The following is a 17,294-nucleotide window of genomic DNA, read 5'->3' as shown; positions in this document are numbered from 1 at the left end:
AGCAGCTCCATCAGCTGCCTGGAGTGTCTTCCTGTGCTGGAGCACATAAAATTCAGGCCTGAAGCATCTCCCCTATGGTTGTCAGGAGCAGCAGTATCCTTTCCAAGATGATCTCAGCAGCTTTTTGTCTCCTTTGTCATGTGACTTGGATTTTGAAGCAACAGGGGAGAGCAGCCCTGTGTGATGAGACTGGGAATGGGACCAGGAGCTGGGGGGTTGTGGTGCAGGAACCTCTCAGCTCCAGTCCTGCTCCAGGATTCTCTTGGGAATGCAGGGCTGAGGGAGGAGGGCAGGAGGTGGGTGCTGGAGGTGGCTGTGATGCTGATCCCCTCCACATCCTCCCTGAAAGGTGTTTGTAAATGCACAGGAGGCAGTTCTGTTATTTATCTTGTAAATAAGCCAACCTTTTACCATCGGAGCCGGATGTTTGTCACCCATTACTTGTGCTTCATTAGCTTTTGTCTCGGAAATGTTTCAGAGGAGACAGGAGATAAATAAACACCACAGAAGAAAAGCTGGGAGATGGGGCACGGTCTGTGGCCGGTCTGGTGAAGATGGGGAGGAGGAGGAGTTTGCTGTGGCCTTGGCAGGGACCAGGAGTGACCAGGGACCAGGAGTGACCAGTGACTGGGTCACAGGAGTGACCGGTGGCCAGGTCACCTGGCTCCTGCCGGGGGGGCTCCGGGATCCGTCCTTCCCAGCCAGGAGCTGCCCCTGGGGCTGCTCCCTCTGCCTGCTGCTGTGTTCCCAGCCATGCTCTGCTGGGTCTCTCCTGCCTGCTGCTGTGTCCCCAGCCATGCCCTGCTGGGTCTCTCCTGCCTGCTGCTGTGTTCCCAGCCATGCTCTGCTGTGTCTCTGCCTGGTGCTGTGTTCCCAGCCATGCTCTGCTGTGTCTCTGCCTGGTGCTGTGTTCCCAGCCATGCTCTGCTGGGTCTCTCCTGCCTGCTGCTGTGTTCCCAGCCATGCTCTGCTGTGTCTCTGCCTGGTGCTGTGTTCCCAGCCATGCTCTGCTGTGTCTCTGCCTGCTGCTGTGTTCCCAGCCATGCTCTGCTGTGTCTCTGCCTGCTGCTGTGTTCCCAGGCATGCTCTGCTGTGTCTCTCCTGCCTGCTGCTGTGTTCCCAGCCATGCTCTGCTGTGTCTCTCCTGCCTGGTGCTGTGTTCCCAGCCATGCCCTGCTGTGTCTCTGCCTGCTGCTGTGTTCCCAGCCATGCTCTGCTGTGTCTCTCCTGCCTGCTGCTGTGTTCCCAGCCATGCTCTGCTGTGTCTCTCCTGCCTGGTGCTGTGTTCCCAGCCATGCTCTGCTGTGTCTCTCCTGCCTGCTGCTGTGTCCCCAGCCATGCTCTGCTGTGTCTCTCCTGCCTGGTGCTGTGTTCCCAGCCATGCTCTGCTGTGTCTCTGCCTGGTGCTGTGTTCCCAGCCATGCTCTGCTGTGTCTCTCCTGCTGCTGTGTTCCCAGCCATGCTCTGCTGTGTCTCTGCCTGCTGCTGTGTTCCCAGCCATGCTCTGCTGGGTCTCTCCTGCCTGGTGCTGTGTTCCCAGCCATGCTCTGCTGTGTCTCTGCCTGCTGCTGTGTTCCCAGCCATGCTCTGCTGTGTCTCTGCCTGGTGCTGTGTTCCCAGCCATGCTCTGCTGTGTCTCTGCCTGGTGCTGTGTTCCCAGCCATGCTCTGCTGTGTCTCTGCCTGCTGCTGTGTTCCCAGCCATGCTCTGCTGTGTCTCTGCCTGGTGCTGTGTTCCCAGCCATGCTCTGCTGTGTCTCTCCTGCCTGCTGCTGTGTCCCCAGCCATGCTCTGCTGTGTCTCTGCCTGCTGCTGTGTTCCCAGGCATGCTCTGCTGTGTCTCTGCCTGGTGCTGTGTTCCCAGCCATGCTCTGCTGTGTCTCTGCCTGCTGCTGTGTTCCCAGCCATGCTCTGCTGTGTCTCTGCCTGCTGCTGTGTTCCCAGCCATGCTCTGCTGTGTCTCTGCCTGCTGCTGTGTTCCCAGCCATGCTCTGCTGTGTCTCTCCTGCCTGCTGCTGTGTTCCCAGGCATGCTCTGCTGTGTCTCTGCCTGCTGCTGTGTTCCCAGCCATGCCCTGCTGGGTCTCTCCTGCCTGCTGCTGTGTTCCCAGCCATGCTCTGCTGTGTCTCTCCTGCCTGCTGCTGTGTCCCCAGCCATGCTCTGCTGTGTCTCTCCTGCCTGGTGCTGTGTTCCCAGCCATGCTCTGCTGTGTCTCTCCTGCCTGGTGCTGTGTTCCCAGCCATGCTCTGCTGTGTCTCTGCCTGCTGCTGTGTTCCCAGCCATGCTCTGCTGTGTCTCTGCCTGCTGCTGTGTTCCCAGCCATGCTCTGCTGGGTCTCTCCTGCCTGCTGCTGTGTTCCCAGCCATGCTCTGCTGTGTCTCTGCCTGGTGCTGTGTTCCCAGCCATGCTCTGCTGTGTCTCTGCCTGCTGCTGTGTTCCCAGCCATGCTCTGCTGGGTCTCTGCCTGCTGCTGTGTTCCCAGCCATGCTCTGCTGTGTCTCTCCTGCCTGCTGCTGTGTTCCCAGCCATGCCCTGCTGGGTCTCTCCTGCCTGCTGCTGTGTTCCCAGGCATGCTCTGCTGTGTCTCTCCTGCCTGGTGCTGTGTTCCCAGCCATGCTCTGCTGTGTCTCTGCCTGCTGCTGTGTTCCCAGCCATGCTCTGCTGTGTCTCTGCCTGCTGCTGTGTTCCCAGCCATGCTCTGCTGTGTCTCTGCCTGCTGCTGTGTTCCCAGCCATGCTCTGCTGTGTCTCTGCCTGGTGCTGTGTTCCCAGCCATGCTCTGCTGTGTCTCTCCTGCCTGCTGCTGTGTTCCCAGCCATGCTCTGCTGTGTCTCTCCTGCCTGCTGCTGTGTTCCCAGCCATGCTCTGCTGTGTCTCTGCCTGCTGCTGTGTTCCCAGCCATGCTCTGCTGTGTCTCTCCTGCCTGCTGCTGTGTTCCCAGCCATGCTCTGCTGTGTCTCTGCCTGCTGCTGTGTCCCCAGCCATGCTCTGCTGTGTCTCTGCCTGCTGCTGTGTTCCCAGCCATGCTCTGCTGTGTCTCTCCTGCCTGGTGCTGTGTTCCCAGCCATGCTCTGCTGTGTCTCTGCCTGGTGCTGTGTTCCCAGCCATGCTCTGCTGTGTCTCTCCTGCCTGGTGCTGTGTTCCCAGCCATGCTCTGCTGTGTCTCTGCCTGCTGCTGTGTTCCCAGCCATGCTCTGCTGTGTCTCTCCTGCCTGCTGCTGTGTTCCCAGCCATGCTCTGCTGTGTCTCTGCCTGCTGCTGTGTTCCCAGCCATGCTCTGCTGTGTCTCTGCCTGGTGCTGTGTTCCCAGCCATGCTCTGCTGGGTCTCTCCTGCCTGGTGCTGTGTTCCCAGCCATGCTCTGCTGGGTCTCTCCTGCCTGCTGCTGTGTCCCCAGCCATGCTCTGCTGTGTCTCTGCCTGCTGCTGTGTTCCCAGCCATGCTCTGCTGTGTCTCTCCTGCCTGCTGCTGTGTTCCCAGCCATGCTCTGCTGTGTCTCTGCCTGCTGCTGTGTTCCCAGCCATGCTCTGCTGTGTCTCTCCTGCCTGGTGCTGTGTTCCCAGCCATGCTCTGCTGGGTCTCTGCCTGCTGCTGTGTTCCCAGCCATGCTCTGCTGTGTCTCTCCTGCCTGCTGCTGTGTTCCCAGCCATGCTCTGCTGTGTCTCTGCCTGCTGCTGTGTTCCCAGCCATGCTCTGCTGGGTCTCTCCTGCCTCGGGGCTGGCCAGGCACTGCTTTGTCCCTGGGAGTCACGTCCTGCTCGTGAGCTGACTGTCAGCCTGGAAGGAGCTTCCTTCTGCATCTCAAACACCCTTCTTTGTAAGCCTCAGAGCTACTCGGTCTGGAGAGTGATCCCTGAGCCTCTTGTGGAGCATCCCAGATGCCTTTGGCCATCCTGTCTGCTTCATTTGGATGGCATAGCCTGGCTCTAAGCATGGGGACCCTGGGACAGTCACCACACTGGTCCCTGAGGATGCAGGTCACGCTCTGGAGCTGCCAGGAGGGAGGATGCTTATCTGTTCCACTGTTGTGCTGGGATTCGTGTCACAGTTGTCTGCCATCTCTCCCCATTTATCAGAGAGAACTCAGTGAGCAGGATAAATGTTCATGTTCCAGGAATATTCCCGCTTCTTTCCTTGGCACTAGGGAACTTTTGTCTTTGTGGACTTTTTGTGGTGCAGGTGCAGCTCTGGCAGGTCTGAGCTGGGCTCTGCCAGAGCCTTCCCCAGGGCCTGGTCCCTGCTCTGCCCCTGTTGAGGGGGTGTGATCAGGGCAGCAGGAGGGCAGGGAGTGCACAGGGCTCCTCTCACTGCAGGATGTGGAGGAGTGGCACCACAGGGACAGAGGGTGACAGAGAGGGCAGGGTGGCCACCAGCAAGGGCCCCGTGGGATGCTCCTGGGCTGGGGAGGAGAGGGAACATCCCCCTGGCTGGGGATGTCGTTCACTGCCTGCAACAGAGCTGGAGAAAAAGATTCTTTTAACGATGAAACCAACACATTTTGGAATGGATGAATGGCAGTGTCTGGCTCCGATGTGTTTCCTTATCTGCTCAACAATTGGATTCCAGTGAATGGTGAAATGGAGGCGTTGCTACAAAACACAGCCACAGCTCACAGTTTGTGAGTGCTGCCATGAAGGGTTTGTGTTTTTCACCTTGTTTCCCTGGGGATGGCTTTGCCCAGCTTGGCGTGCCGGGATGGTGTCCTGGTGCCAGGGGTGAGTAGCAGCAGCAGCAGCTCTGGGTAAATGCCTGGTGGGAGAGAGGCTCTGGGCAGTGGCTGGTGTGACACTGGCTGTCACACACCCAGGAACTCAGGGTGTGAGCATCTGCCACAAAAAGAACTTCTGGCCCTTTTCAGGGTCGTTTGGTACTTGGCTCCCAATCTCCTGGATGCTGGGAGCAGGGCTGGGCTTCAGGCACAGGGGGCTCCTGGTGGGGAATGGTGCTGAATCCTCCTTCAGGCAGCTCTGAAATGTTTTCCTGAGGGCTGTCCTCAACACAAGGGGTGTGTGACGTGCCTGTTGTGCCCTCCCATGCCCCTCCAAATCAAAATGCAGTTTGTAGGGACAGCAGCAATTACTCCCTGGGTGCCAGTGGTATTTAGTTCAGTGCTGGGGTGATGGCCCTGCTGCAGAAATGCTCTGCAAGTCAGAGAGGTGGCAGGAGAAGAAGCCTTTGGAAACCAGGGGGTGGAAATCATGGTATTTACCAGCTCACAGCTGAGCCTGGGAAGGTATTTTTATAGCTTCACATGGTTGGTTTTCTCCTTTTCTGAACTTGCACACTAAATGCTGTTCTGGGTTTTGTTTTGCTTTGAAACTGTCTCACAGTCAGATGAAAGATGCTCTGTTTCAGCTCTCATTTTCCACTCCTCACACACATACACCAGCCAGCCAGAAAGGAAGATGTTTTGTTTGGGTGTTTTTGAATGTGAAGGGAAGATTTCTCAGTGATTTTCTCTGGCTTTGTCATCCACAGGGTCACTGGAAATAGTGCCAGTGACTCATGGGTTTGCTCACAGCTGATAAGGTTTGCAGAGCAAACTGGTGATTTGAGCAGGTGAGGATGCCCTGCAAAGGCTCTGCTCTGCCGAAATCCTCAGGCTTTGGTTTCCAAGGCTACTCTGTGTGTTACCAGTTGACTTCTTCCTCTCATACTCCTTCCCTAGGCTTCATCACTGCTGTGTGATCCCCTTAAACTGCATTCCCTGCCCTCCACTGGGTCCTGCACTGCTCTGAGTGTTGGACTGCACTGAAGCACATCCCAGGGGCTGCTGCCTCGTGCTTCTGTCCAGAAACAGCTTCTGATGCACAGCAGCCTCCTGGGCTTCCCCTGTCCTCCTGCTGTTGCCTTCTCCTGCAGAGCCCCTTTGCAGAAACCAGCTGCAGGTAGATGTTGGCTTGTCTCTGCTGCTGTCGGGGTGGGGACGGAGAAGATCCTTGCTCAGATCTCTGCTCAGCTGTGGCTCAGAGCAGAGCTCACACCCACTGAGCACCGTGCACTCCTTGGGGGTCAGGAGCACAGTTGGGCTTTGGGGGCTGGGCTGGCCTGGCTGAGCCCAGCCTGGCAGGGTGTCCCAGGAGCGAGTTCTGTGTCTGCCCTGGGCAGGGACACAGAGTGGGGTGAGGCACCATGGCAGGACAGGGGGAATCCTGTGCCATGGAGCTGAGCACTGTGGGGGAACCTTACGGAATCCCAGAAGGGTTTTGGTTGGAAGGAACCTTAAAGCCCATCCCATCCCACCCCACCCCCTGCCATGGGCAGGGACCCCTCCCACTGTCCCAGGCTGCTCCAAGCCCTGCCCAGCCTGGCCTTGGACACTGCCAGGGACCCAGGGGCAGCCACAGCTGCTCTGGGCACCTGTGCCAGGGCCTCAACAGCCCTCAGCCAATAATTTCTTCCCAGTATCCCATCTATCCCTGCCCCTGTGCCTGTCACACCCAGCTGCATCTCCACAAGCTGTTTCAGGAATGGATGTGGGTGTTCTGTTGATTTGTTTCCATTTTGCAGCCATTGTTTGTGTTGCCATGGGGCTCAGGCTGTGCAGGAGGTGCACCCCCTCCTCACCCCCCTCCCCACACCCCACCTGCTATGAGAGGGAGTTTGGTGGGTAATGGCTCCTCCTGGCTTGTAACATTTCTCATTTTCCTGAATCCAGCTGGAACCCTTGCTGAGTTTTTAAGGTCAGGTTGCTAAGTTACACCTCCTTGGAGGAGTGGGCTGGGAAGTGAGTGAGCAGCCATAGGCTAGGAGGATCTGGGAGACCTGTCCCTCTGCAATATCTGGGCTCTCCTGGCCCCTATCTCTGCCACCCTCTCAGCCTATACCACATTTAGCTGTTCTTCCCCCAGCCTTCTGCTTTATCAACTTCCTTTGCTCGGTAGATTTAGTGAATTAATTAACTGAGGGGGTGGAGGAGCCCCCTCCAGTTACCTGTGGGATGCTGTGTGGTGCTGCAGGAGGAGCACTTTGTCTGCTCTGTTTTTGGTTTGACTTTTGGGGCTGTGAGCTCTTTGCGACACGTGCTGTCCCCCTTGGATCTTGGAAGTGGCCTCACATGTCCCTCACAGGGCATATGGCTGTCACCAAGTCACAGCTCTGGGGCAGGTGGGCAAGGTCTGGAGCAGCCCTGCTGCTGCCCTGCTGCTCTGCTCCTTTCTCTCCTTAGTTTTCCCCTGCAGGTTAATCTCCTCTCCCTGCTGTGTTCCAGCAGCAGCCTGCCTCAGGGAAGGGATGAGCACGGTGGCTGCTCAGGTTTGTGTCACGGCTGCTGGGACTGGCTGCTGTGGCAGCACGAAGCTTCCCTGGTCCCAGGAGTGGGACATCTCTGCAGGGTCAGCATCCTCGGGCATTTCCAGGACACGTGCAGGAGCTTTCCTTGCTTTGTTCCTGGGCAAATCATACAAATCAGTGAGGCTTACTGGGGTCCTTTCTGGATTGTCAGAGCAGTGGGTTTAGGGTTATTTTCCCCTCCTGATGCTCTCTCTGGTGCTGCTGGGCTTCTGCTGCAGCTGCTGTAGTGACTCCCCCATCCTGCCCTGGGAAGCTGCAGACTCCACGCTCTCTGGCTTGGGCTGGAACTGCTCTCCAGAGAGCAGCTTCTCCCACACAGAAACAAGCTGGGAGGGGAGGCTGGAGATGTGTGCAGTTTGTTCCCAGCTTGCAGGAGGGCTGCAGGAGCTGGCTTCTAATTTGCAGTAAACTTTTCTTTCTCCCTCCCTTCCCTTTATCTGAGCCCTTCCCCTCTCTTTCCTGGGTTGAGGAAAGGTGCTGGGGAAAGTGTTGGGCACAGCACAGCTTTGGAGATGAGCTCTGCTGGTTTTCTTTGCTGCTGGGTGTGTGAGGCTGTGGCCGGGCTGGGGGTGCTGGAGCAGCCTTGTTCCCTGCCTGGCACAGTCATTCCTGCCCCACGGCTGTCCCTGGGGCTGGGGGCAGGGACCTGGCCCTGAAATGTTCCCACATTTCCCCATCTGACTGTGGACTGGCAGTGACAGGGCTGTCCCTGGGCTCCTGCCTGAGCTCTCACACCCAGCCAGGAGGATTTTTCCACCCCTGTCATGACTCGATTATGTGCTCTCCTTCCTACCCAAATGCCGAACGGCAGCTAAATATAGGCTGTAAAGTGTTGATTGTGGCTTTTCTGATTGAGCTTTACACTCCATCAGGGATTTTTACTAATGGGATGTGGCATCCTTGATAGCACCCAGCTGGGACGCCTGCTTGGGAAGCAGACGGAGATGCAATGTGACTTCGTGGTGCTGTCAGGTCCTGCCTGGCAGTGGCTGCTGAGAGCTCTGGAGCTGTGCACCAGCTCTGGCTTGGGCTGGGAGAGAGTTCATTTTCCTCCCAGAGCTGGTGCAGGGCTGTGGTTTGGATTCAGGGTGAGATCAGTGTTGATAACACACGGCTGGTTTGGTTGTTGCTGGGAAATGATCTCCCTAAGTCAAGGACTTTTCCATTTCCCATGCTCTGCCCACCAGGAGGTGACAAGGACTGGGAGGGATATTCCAGACCATGGAAAGTCATGCCCAGTATGGAATGTGGGGGCTGACTGGGAGAGGCCTTTTGCTGCTGAGGAACACGCTGGGCTTTTTGGGTGGTGAGAGACTGTGCTGGGCACCACTTGTCTATCTGGGATTATATTCCTCTCTCTTTTTCTTATCTCCATTTTCATTACAATAATAACAACAACAACAATAATGATAATAATAACCACCACTAGCACTGTATTTCAGTTATTACCTCAACTCATGGCTTTTACCTTTTCCCAGTTCTCCTCCCCACCCCACTGGGGGTTGGGATGCACGAGGGGCTGTGTGGTACTTGTGTCCCAGCTGTGGTTCAACAGTGACAAGTGGGATAGTAAATCCATGGAGCTGAATTGCGCTTGAGAATTTGAGCTCAGATTTCAGTGGTAAACAGGTTTCTAGTAGCTTGGCTTTTTCTGACAATATAAATCGCTGCCTGAAGATACATAGCTTGAAAATTGCTTCTCTAACAGAGTGAATTCTTCTGGTTTTTTTCCCCATGTGACTCTTGTGAGTGGCCCTGTGAGCACAAAAGGAACGGGAGCACTAAAATGCTAATGGGGTTCTGCAGGTGATGGAGCTGTACACAGGTATCCTGGGATTTACATGCACAGAAAAAGGAATGTTTTGAACTCATTTATGCAGCACAGTGATGTGTTAAGCTCTGTCCCTGTTGCCTTGTGCCAGTGAAATATGTTACAATGAGATGTACAAATGTTCTGCTGGAATGGAAACTGCTTGGGAAGCTAATTCTGGCTTTGTATCTCTTGGCACATCTTGTTTCCATGCTGATCCCACTGAAGCGTGGGGCCTGGGGTGGGCAGGATGGTGCTGAGTGCCTGGCACAGCTGAGGCACTGCTACCCCAGCCCCAGAGAGCAGCAGAGCAGCAGCACCTGGGAACTGAGAGAGAATGTGATTGATTTATAGCAATGAGCTGCTGACCTATGTCAGAATGTGCTGCCCAGCCCTGGTCTGTGCCATGTGGAGCTGCCAGGGGTGCCTGGGCTTGCCCTCTGCCCTGCCTGTGTGCCCAGGGCGTGGTGTGACCGTCCCTGGGAGGTGGCTGCCCAGCTGTGGCACCACTCTGGCCCTGTGCCTGCTCTCCTGAGTGACACCACGGGCAGCTGCTGCTGTGTCTGGAGTGGGAGTGCAGAGCTGTTGTGACAAACATCTCAGTGCCAGGCCAGCACTGAGGGTCAGGAGTTTTGGCATGATAGACTCTGCCTGTGTGACCCTAAGCACTGGAGTGTGAAATAGGATAAAATTTAGTGGTGGAACGTGCAGGGAGGCAGAGGGCTTGCCCTGCTGTCTGCATCAGGAGCTCAGGTCTGCATGGTCACCATGATCACCGGGCTGGAGCCCCTCTGCTCTGGAGCCAGGCTGGCAGAGCTGGGGATGCTCACCTGGACAGGAGAAGGCTCCAGGGACACCTCAGAGCCCCTGCCAGGGCCTAAAGGGGCTCCAGGAGAGCTGGAGAGGGACTGGGGACAAGGGATGGAGGGACAGGACACAGGGAATGGCTCCCCCTGCCAGATGACAGGGCTGGATGGGATATTGGGAAGGAATTGTTCCCTGGCAGGGTGGGCAGGCCCTGGCACAGGGTGCCCAGAGCAGCTGTGGCTGCCTCTGGATCCCTGGCAGTGCCCAAGGCCAGGCTAGATGGGGCTTGGAGTCACCTGGGACAGTGGGAGGTGTCCTGGACATGGCAGGGGGTGGGATGGGATGAGCTTTAAGGTTCCTTCCAACCTAAACCATCCTGGGATTCTGTGATGCTCCAGAACGGCTGGAAAAAGCTGAGTCCAAGAGAGAGGGAGGGCAGTGATGGGTGTGGAAACATCCATGGGGAAATAAAAGCTAATTTTGTGAGAGGAGACTGAAAGAATTTGTGTTAATCAGCCTTGAAAAAGGCAGGCAGAAAGGGGCTGCGACTTTATTATAATGGAAATTAATCATGGGAGCAAACACTGTAGAGGGGGGATAATTATTTAAGCTAAAGGTTAATATTGGCACAAGAACAAATGAGCATAAGCAGTGAAAAATTGAGTTTTAGATGGAAATTTGAGTGATCTGTACTGTTCATTATGAGATTTGCCCATGGCAGGGCCTTGGAATATGATCTCATTTCCAACCCAAAGCATTCTGTGGTTCTGTGATTCTGGAGCAGCCTTGGGGTGTACTGGGGAGCTCGTTTGGGCTCAGCTGTGGGCTCTGTGAAAGCAGGGGACAAGGGACAGCCTTGGGGTAGCCCTCAGCCAGGACACCCCACAACAGTGCTGGGCTTTGCTCCTTTTTATTGCATTTCTGGGTTCCTTGGAGCCCTGCTGGGGCTGGTGTCATCCCCAGGAGGGCACGTGAGGAGCATCCCATGGCTCTGGGCTGGAGCAGGAGGAGGGGCCATGCTCTCCTGTGGCCCTGGGCTGGCTTTGGGACGTGTGGCTGTGCATGGTCACGCTGGCACTTGTGCTGTGTCCTGCTCACCCCGGCAGATTGGGAGCCCCAGCATCAAACTCAGTTGAGTTTTGACCTTGCAGAGACATTGAATTTATGTTTCTACATGTTCCATGACACCCCGGGGACCTCTGCAGTCCCTGCTGTGTGTGTCTGGCTTTCTGGAGTCTGGACCTTCCCTAGTACCTGTCCAGTGACCTATTTTCTACCTCCAATCCCTTTCTGGTGCTGTGGATGATGTTTAATGGGGGTTTCCTGTCTCAAAGCAAATTTTTATCCCTTCAGTCCTGAACTGTCTGGTTTCTTTATTTGGTTAATTGAGATTATCTGGGACTTTTGAGGTGGGCTGGGGTCTTGAATTCTTTTTGTGCTGGTTGTGCCTTGCAGCTCAAGATGCTAATCCTAGTTACAGTACCTGGCCAGGGGAGAAGGCTTTGCTGGCACAGGCTTTGCTAACAGAGGGTGCAGTGTGGTGCTGAGCCAGGTGTGCCCAGGTGGGCAAGAGGCCAATGGTACCTGGCCTGTACCAGCCGTGGTGTGGCCACAGGCCCAGGGCAGTGACCATTCCCTGTGCTGGGCACTGCTGAGGCACCTCCAGTCCTGGGGTCAGTTCTGAGACCCTCACAACAGGGCTGACATGGAGGGGCTGGGGCATGTGCAGGGAAGGGAACAGAGCTGGGAAGGGACTGGAGCACCAGGAGGGGCTGAGGGAGCTGGGAAGGGGCTCAGCCTGGAGAAAAGGAGGCTCAGGGGGGACCTTGTGGCTCTGCACAACTCCTGACAGGAGGGGACAGCCGGAGGGGTCGGGCTGTGCTCCCAGGGAACAGGGACAGCACAAGGGGAAACCACCTCAAGCTGTGCTAGGGGAGGGTTAGATTGGATCTTGGAGGAAATTTCTTTGTGGAACAGCTGCCCAGGGCAATGGTGGAGTCACTATTCCCAGAAGTGTTGAAAAGACCTGTGCATGTGGCACTTAGGGATGTGGTTTAGTGCTGAGGTATGGGTTGGACTTAGTGATCCTAGAGGGCTTTTGCAGCCTGAACAATTCCATGATTCCATGAAGGGCATAGCTATGCTCAGCCAGGGGCTGCGTGTGTGTCACAGAGGGGTCCTCGCCTGAGGGACCCCTCCCAGCTCCTGAAAGCCCTGTGTCCTGTCCCAGGTGCTGAACACCCCTGTCCTGTGTCCTGTCCCAGCTGCTGAACACCCCTGTCCTGTGTCCTGTCCCATGTCCTGTCCCAGCTGCTGAACGCCCCTGTCCTGTGTCCTGTCCCAGCTGCTGAACGCCCCTGTCCTGTGTCCTGTCCCAGCTGCTGAACGCCCCTGTCCTGTGTCCTGTCCCAGCTCCTGAAAGCCCTGTGTCCTGTCCCAGCTGCTGAACACCCCTGTCCCGTGTCCTGTCCCAGCTGCTGAACACCCCTGTCCTGTGTCCTGTCCCAGCTGCTGAACACCCCTGTCCTGTGTCCTGTCCCAGCTGCTGAACGCCCCTGTCCCGTGTCCTGTCCCAGGTGCTGACCGCCCCTGTCCCGTGTCCTGTCCCAGCTGCTGAACGCCCCTGTCCCATGTCCTGTCCCAGCTGCTGAACGCCCCTGTCCTGTCCCAGGTGCTGACCGCCCCTGTCCCGTGTCCTGTCCCAGGTGCTGACCGCCCCTGTCCCGTGTCCTGTCCCAGGTGCTGACCGCCCCTGTCCCGTGTCCTGTCCCAGCTCCTGAAAGCCCTGTGTCCTGTCCCAGCTGCTGAACGCCCCTGTCCTGTGTCCTGTCCCAGGTGCTGACCGCCCCTGTCTGTGTCCTGTCCCAGGTGCTGACCGCCCCTGTCCCGTGTGTCCCTGCAGGTCTCTGGACAGAAAGCTGCAGCGGCCTCTCCTGGGCAAGTCGCGGACGCTGCCCAGCATCCCGCAGTCGCCGGTGCTGAGCCGGCTGCCCCTGCTCGAGCCCGTCGCCTACCGGGACGCGATGCCGGAGCAGAAGCCCTACAAGAAGCCCTCGGCCTCCGAGCACCAGAAAGGCTGCACAGTCCCTTCTGCCGGTGAGTGCACCCGCTGCTCTGTGCCTGCAGGGTCCCAGCAAAGCTTTCCCGCTTCTCCAGGGGTACAAATCCGACTCCAGCCCACCTGGAGTTTATTCTGCTCTGAAAAGAGCACTTCTTGGTTAACTTTGGGGGGTTTTGCCCCTGGTTGAGTCTTTCTTTGAGCCTGATACTTAAACCTCCCCATCCTTCATATTATGCTGGTGAAAAAGAAGAGTAGGTTGTTGTAAGTCACCCGAGGTGGAGGGGTGACACTTGGAGCCTTCTGCCTGAGGGTGCTGGGGTGAGATACCCCCCTGGGACCTCCTTGACCAATGCCCAGGCCCAGGTGCCTCTTTGCTATGTCACTGCAGGGCACTTGTAGCTGGTCTCCACCAGGAGGGGTGGCAGGAACATCATTGCTGTGCTCTTCCCACAGCCCTGGCCTTGGAGATTTGCAAATGCTCCCAGCCTAGCAGTGTGTTTTGGTCTTTGGGTCAGCCCTAAGGATTTTTATAATGTTCTTCTGCTCTCATGCTGATCCTGATGAAATACTAATATTGCTGGGCCAGCTGCTCTGAGCAAGTTTATTGGCAGAGCCACTGATGGCCAAAGCGTTTCAGTGCTTTTGGTGCCAGCAGAATCATGCTGGGACTATAAAAGTGATGGGAAGGGGGAATATTAGCACTGAAACAAAGATGAAGCCTGGGCTGACAGTCCAGTGCTGAATAAAACCCTTATAAAACAGCTCCCTTCAAACAGCACCCTTGGATTTTTTTTATTTTTATGGGCTTTTTTAAATTATCTCTCTCACAGTCAGATCCCTGTGTTGCTCAGCAGAGCAGCTGTCCAAACCCTGGATTAATTTTGATGCTTTGCATGCTGCATTTCATTTCCTGATGCTACTAATTCTCCCAAAAGTTGTGCACAGAGCAGATCTTTGCACATTGCTGAGCCTGTCCTGCCACTCTTGTCGTGACAGAGCTCCTGGGTGTCCTGCAGCACCTGAGCCACTGCTTCCATGTGTGGGACTTGTGGGTTTTCTTTCAGCCCATCAAATTGTTAGATTGGGTCTTGGAAGGGGAGGAAACCTGTGGGAAAGCTGTGTAGCCTCCACCACGAAGGACATGGCATCCAGAGCTCCCTTGCACACCTGCAGGTCCCCTTTTGCTCTCTTGGTGCTTCCAGGGAGCTGTGATGGAGCTGAAGGATGGGAGTGGGAGGCTGGTGTAAGACTGTGGGGTGATGTTGCCATGTAGGTCAGCCCCACTGCAAACACCTCACCTTCTGCTGCGGACTCCTGCTGTCCTGGAGTGCAGACAGGATGGTACTCTGGGGAACAGCTGTCCTGGAGCAAACCCCGTGCACACCTTCCCTGCAAAGGGGGAGTCACCGAAACTCTGAGTGCACCTCAGAGGTGTCTGAGATCTTACTTTGCTCGTGGCTGGAAGGTGCCAGGGGTGCCAAGAGGAGGAGGAGTAGGAAAACCCGTGGTGACTGGAGGGCTCCCTCCACAACTGGCAGTAGATGGATGAATGAGTGTGTTGTTTTCAGTCCAGATTCTCCCACTTTGTTTTCCTGGCTCAGTTAGGAACTCCTAATTATTTACTTATGAAGGCTGTCAGGATGATGTCCTGGGGGAGAAAGAGAAGAGATGCCACTGCTGGCAGGGTAGGACATTTGGACAGCATGAGGGGAATGGAGCAGCATGTGGTGCTGCAGGTTAATGAGCCCTGGCATGCTGACCAGGAATGCAGGATTCCTGTAAGAATTTATGAGCAAGAGCTGGGCTGCTGGGTATTAGGATGAAGAGAAGTTGGAACAGGTTGCCCAGAAAGCTGTGGCTGCCTGTGGATCCCTGGAAGTGTCCAAGGCCGGGTTGGACAGGGCTTGGAGCAGCCTGGGATAGTGGAAGGTGTCCCTGCCCATGGCAGGGGCTGGAATGAGATGGGCTTTAAGGTCCCTTCCAACCCAAACCATTCCATCATTCTTGGATAAGGTCCTTTCCCTAAAGAAGTGGTGAATTTGCTGTGAGCAGGTACTACCATTCCCAATTTAAGGTGGGGGGGACGCAGGACCAAAACCAGCTCAGGAAGAGGCTTATGCAGAGGGACATGGCAGGAGCAGGGCTGTCCTTGGGAAAGGTGATGAGCTCATCTTCAGGGAGAGTTCACAGCTCTGGGGAGGAACTGCACTCTGCTCGCTGCTGTTTTGGGGGCCATGAGCAGAGGAATCACCAAACAAGATGGAAGATGTGAATATGTCTGGCATGGATGAGATGTGACATGCTCATCTGACCACTGGGATGTGTTCCTCAGCCTTTTCCTTTGTGTCCCATGGTTCCAATGTGTCAGCCCTGGAGGAGGGATGTGCCCTGGCGCTTGACGGGAGGTCACAGGAGGATGTCTTGCTGTGGCACCACAGCTCCTCTGCAGGTCCTTGTGAAGACATCAAAGTGCCTGGTGGGGAGCTGGGACCCTGAAGATGGGCAGAAGAGCTGAGCCTGTGGCTGCTGAGCCTCCCAGAGCCCTTCTTTCCGTTCAAAACAACCTTCCACCTCATTCCATGAGCTCAGCAACTGGCTGGGCTGGTCAGCAGGTCTGGGTTTCCTGCTGGTCTGGTTTTGTTTTTAACCCTGCAAGACACCCATAACAGTACTATGGTCAACTTGGACAGGCTGTGAGCTCTTCCTCTCCATCCTATATCCTTCAACTTCTTGCCTGGAGCAGCTCCAGGATTAACCCCAAATCCTTATGGCTCCAAGCCCTAGAGAGGGGACGACAAGCACAAATGGGGCTTGATTGAACAGGGGACAGTGCCTGCCTTGTCCAAGTCATCATCCCTTGGGTGTCACACTGCAGTCTGCCAGGAGGTCTCACACATGCTGGTGGCACAGAGCAATGAGCTGCCTGTTGCTTCTTATCCCTTGTTGCCCTGTGAAGATTTAGGAGTGGGACTGAGGAAAAGCCCTCCTTTGCTTTCTCACCTCTTCCTTCTACATCAGGCAGGGGCTTCTTCTCAGCCTTTGACCACTGCAGCCGTCAACTGCAGCCTGCACAGAAACTCCCTGCATGGTTTACATGCCTGGTTCCTTGCAGTTCCCTCCTCTTGCACCTGGAAGGAGCAGACCACTCTGGAGCACTTCTGTCCTCCACTCTCCCTTGTCTGTCAGGCAACATGCAGAGCTCTTCAGGAGCTGGCTCCATGCCCTGCTCTGGATCTGGGAAGTTTACTCATAGCATGGTTGAGGTGAGTTTATTGGGAATTGTGCCCATGGGAGGAAAATAAAGAAGCCACAAGGAAGCGGCTGGATTTGAGCTTAGACCAGGACCCTGGAATTAATTTTTCTTCTACTTGTAGAGGACGTACTGGAGAGTCACCGGGTCTCTGTCCTTGCTATCCCCTCCATCCTTTGATGTTTGTCTTCCCCAACACCTCAAATTCAGAAAGATAAAAGGGTTTGCAGTAATTGTTATTGTCAAGCCCAAGGAGATGGTCAGGAGATCTTCCAGAGGTGCTGATGTTGAGGGCACAGCTCTGAGTGGCAGAGGGGTGAGCAGCTCCAAGACACAAGAGCATGAGGATTATTGGCCTCCAGTCTGTGGGCTTGCTTCTGTTCCTGGCATTTCCTCTCCTGGTTGGATGGCACTCTGAGCAACCTGATCTAGTGAGTGGCATCACTCACTGTGGCAGGGGTTGGGACGAGATGAGCTTTTATTTCCATTCCAGCCCAAACCAGTCTTTGATTCTCTGACTTCTTGATCTTCCCCTTCTGATCGTTCTGGGCTTGTTCATTGATTTACTTGTTTGGTAGCAATCAGGACAAGCTCCTTCAGCAGGTAGAAAAGCATTTTGGGGTAGACAAGGTCCTGTGGTGGCTCCCTGAGTGCAGGGAGGAAGGACCCAGTTTGGTGAGGATCACCCCTTGGGCAGGCCAGGGAGCAGCTGCCTCTGGTCCAGCTCCTGCTGGAGAACACAGCTCCTGTAGATGAGAGACAAGACCAAAAGCTGTAAAATCCTTGGGGAACTGGGATCAGTGAGAGCAGATGTGGCACAGCTGCTCTGTAGGATTTGAAGCCCAACTCCTCGTCTTTGGGTGAGGTGCCCTGCACAGAGGCGTGGGTACAGCAGGTGAATCCTTTCCCTCGTTCAGCACCTGGCCTTGGCCCTCCCTTGCTCAGGGCAGCAGAGCAGGGGGGCTGTGTCTGGGTGAGCTGTGGGGCTGGGAGGGGACAGTCTCGAGGACACAGGATGGCACGGGCAGTGGCTGGGCCATCTCAGGGGAGCACAGGGGCAGGTTCTCCTTTGATGT

The 17,294-nt window shown here is 55.8% G+C and overlaps 1 protein-coding gene across 7 annotated transcripts in view; it reads left to right on the top strand.

The window, feature by feature from the left end:
• LOC132335131 (ankyrin repeat and fibronectin type-III domain-containing protein 1-like) overlaps window positions 1-17,294 on the top strand; it is a 260,717-nt gene that overhangs the window by 66,018 nt on the left and 177,405 nt on the right. For all 7 annotated transcript variants that reach the window (XM_059861329.1, XM_059861330.1, XM_059861327.1 and 4 more), the window contains one exon: window positions 12,810-13,003. In XM_059861329.1, coding sequence (XP_059717312.1) covers window positions 12,931-13,003 — 73 coding nt within the window. In that variant the 5' untranslated portion in view covers window positions 12,810-12,930. The remainder of the gene's footprint in view (window positions 1-12,809; window positions 13,004-17,294) is intronic.

Source organism: Haemorhous mexicanus, chromosome 17 (genome assembly GCF_027477595.1).
Source record: "Haemorhous mexicanus isolate bHaeMex1 chromosome 17, bHaeMex1.pri, whole genome shotgun sequence".
In the NCBI taxonomy this organism is placed as follows: Eukaryota; Metazoa; Chordata; class Aves; order Passeriformes; family Fringillidae; genus Haemorhous; species Haemorhous mexicanus.
Note: the sequence above shows the minus strand (reverse complement) of the source record. Positions and strands in the feature narration are given on the sequence as shown.